This window comes from Thermobia domestica, chromosome 14, assembly GCF_964235325.1.
Source record: "Thermobia domestica chromosome 14, izTheDome1.hap1.1, whole genome shotgun sequence".
NCBI classification, from domain to species: Eukaryota; Metazoa; Arthropoda; class Insecta; order Zygentoma; family Lepismatidae; genus Thermobia; species Thermobia domestica.
The window spans coordinates 33395010-33398158 of NC_137467.1; the positions used below are offsets into that span (position 1 = coordinate 33395010).

At 33.1% G+C, this 3149-nt stretch overlaps 1 protein-coding gene across 1 annotated transcript; it reads right to left on the reverse strand.

Moving 5' to 3' along the window:
* Positions 1–221: 221 nt before the first annotated feature.
* Positions 222–2785, reverse strand: LOC145670587 (uncharacterized protein F54H12.2-like). Its single transcript, XM_081739388.1, has 2 exons — positions 1114–2785; positions 222–444 (listed from the first exon to the last, which is right to left on the reverse strand). The coding sequence occupies exon 1, from the start codon at positions 2424–2426 to the stop codon at positions 1116–1118; it is 1311 nt and encodes a 436-aa protein (XP_081595514.1). The 5' UTR covers positions 2427–2785; the 3' UTR covers positions 222–444; positions 1114–1115.
* Between the last annotated feature and the right edge of the window lie 364 nt (positions 2786–3149).

The following is a 3149-nucleotide window of genomic DNA, read 5'->3' on the forward strand; positions in this document are numbered from 1 at the left end:
TTATTATTATGTAGTTATATGATTACATCATTGAATTAAAAATCAGTTTTAGAATCTTTTTTTTTTTAAAATTCTTTAATTCAATGACTTAAAAATATGTTTTATAATATGTGTATTTAATTACATAGCTGATCATAAAACATATTTATTTATTAGGAAACGGAGAAAATAAGAAATAAAACATTTGTTTTCAAAGAGAAAAAATAATACAAAGTGTTTATTGTTGATGAAAATATTTACACAATTAAAACGACGGTAAGTATAGTACATTTTAAAAAGAACGTTAGATTTTGTTTCCATTGTTCACGTGTTGATAACTTCACAACTGCCATATACTGTTCACTGATGATACTACTGCTGTTGATGTTGGTGATGAAACGTAGATAGAAGTCAATGTGTACATTGAAGATGATGTCCATACACACGATGACGATCTTTTACTCTCTGAAATGAAAAAAATTGAAAAACAAACTTAAAATTTATTTTATCTATAATCATGAACAAATAATAATACATACAAACACATTATAATAAAGAAGAAGAAGAAAAGGCTACCTGCAATAATATGAAAAGAAAGTAATCAAAACAAACGAAGAAGAAGAATGAAGACATGGTTACCTGTAAAAGTAAATACAGCAAACGACGATCATTTTTTTCTGGAGTTGATGAGAAAGTGTAATGAAATTCATTTAAGGACTTTCCTTTAGCTTTGAAGCATAGGAAAAGATATGAATAATGCCCACATAGGGATGATTTTACACTTTGAATTTGTTTATTATTAAATGTATAAGAAGTGGAATTTCTACGTAGAAATTGAATATGATGCATTACATATGGAGGAAATCCAAATGTATCGAAGTAGTGGGCACGGCCATCAGTATGAATATATACGGAAATCCAGTGTGTACCAAGTTTGTTCGAGGGATCTGTATTTATGATGATAGCTGCAGGTAGTGGAACATGTGCTGGTAATTCATTGGCTGCATATACGCCAACGAAATGATTGTGAAATAAAGAATTTGTTTGCAAAGCATTCAATAAATCTAGTGTAGAGGACATCATGAATAAAAATGCAGACATGTACATATATGATATGATATTTAAATAACGTACCTTTAAAAATCCATGATGATGTTCCTCTGATGATCCACTTCTAAGAGAGATTGGAATTCTCCATACACAATGCAGGAGATAGGTGCTGGTAGAGGCTTCGTAAAATGAACTTCCAGACGAACACACCCATGACGTATAAGATTCCAATGCTGCACAGCGCTGGCTTCTCCATCTTGAGTAATGTCGAAAACAAAGATAGTGTATCCTTGAGGAAAGTCAAGGCGAGGAATATTGTTGCCATGATTGGAAAAGTGAATGCCTGATCCACAGAATAAGGTATGATATGAGGAAACATAGAGGTTGTTTTCGAAAATTGGTTGTAATGGTTTTGAAGGTACAGGTTTTCCATCAATGTATAGAGAGAAGAAATTGATGTCAAAATGTTTGAAATGAAATGGATTTGAAGTTATTGTTCCTGTATAGGCATCATTTTGTGTGAACGCCACAATCACACGAGTTGGTAATACTCCCATAAATAAATTATCAATTGTTTTTGATTGAAGATCCTTTGGAATGACGAACGACTTCATTTGCACTCTTGTGAGAGGATATTTGGCTGTTGTTGATTGTAGAAGCTTGTTATGTGCTAGTTTTATTGTAGGACTAACATTAATCTTTTTAATATGTAAAGCAGCGTCTAAAATGTTCACTTTAGCCTCAACAGACGCATCACTAGCGATGAGACAAAAGTTTGGCTTTGCAGGAATTAACTTGAGACGTAATTCTACTCCTTGGATTAAAAATTTATCTTGATTAAAAATATCACAATGAAGATGTCCAAGCATGTCGAATTTTGCACTTTTTTTTGTTAATTCATAACGTTGTTGAAATCCTTTATTACCACTAGATGTTGCATCCATATGTCCAGCAGTATCTTGAAACCAGAATGCACATTGAAGATGAGTATTTTTAGCAGAATCATCATAATTTAACAGTTTTTCAATGTATGATCGATATGGATGATTATGAGATGGAAATGAAATCAGTTTGTTATTTAAATACACTTCCACTTCACTGAACATAGAATTTAAAAAGTCATTAATAGGAGCCACAGCTTTATCACTTTCACCAAATGCTGATCCATCAGGCTTAACGATTTGAGCTTCGATGTAAAGAAGAGTATGTGGTAGATCTATGTATTCATCACTTGTTCCTGGGATGACAAACTCTATAGGAGCATTATCAGCTAGTGAACTGATTGGTTTGTATGTAACGACATGATTATCCAATATACTGGTTTGCGTTGGTTTTGTAGAAAAAATATCTAGTTCACTTTTTACACACTCGCAGGATTGATGATGTAAGAAAGCCATAATGGTGATGATTTAATCAAAGATATCGTGTGATAACTTCCTCTTCTTATAAGACTGATTTTTCTTTGTTTTCTGTGTACGTTTCCTCTTGCCCTTCTTCTTCTTGCGCTTGATGATGTGTAATGGTGAAGGGTTAAAGATGGAATGATGTGTAATTCTTCTTTTCCTTCGTTGATATCCAGATCCTAGCATAGATTTCAGTTTATTTTTTGCTTTGTCTTGCAAGACGGATCTCGCTTCACCCATTCGTTGATGAAAGGATTCGTTAATAGGTTGATTGTCGATGATGACATCAGTAATAACGTTTGCTCCAGATTTTAATAATTCCTTTCCTACTGTTTTAGCTCCTTGTTTTACTAGTGGCATGACAGAACGAAATAATCCTCCAAGGAAACTTCCAATACCATGTCCAACTTGATAAGGGGAGCCAACATAAACGTTTCCAGTTCCAGAAAGAGCTTGTTTTTGATAATATTGTAAATATGGATTATTCATATTTGTCGATGTTGACGCACTGGTCGAAAATGTAGTTTAACGCATACAGTTCCGAAAGTGAATGCCAGTGGAGAGCCTGTACTATCTCTTATATCTATTTTGATGTGTTCAAAATGCATCTTCTCTATAGGCACATAATGTGGAGGATTAAAAATTTCTATAACACTACTTCCAAATGTATGATTCACAGGATTCATATTTATGATACGTAATAATGGTGCTACTGTA

Excerpts from the sequence above, each read along its gene's own strand:
- LOC145670587 (XM_081739388.1), bottom strand. The coding sequence starts at position 2,426 with ATGGCTTTCTTACATCATCAATCCTGCGAGTGTGTAAAAAGTGAACTA.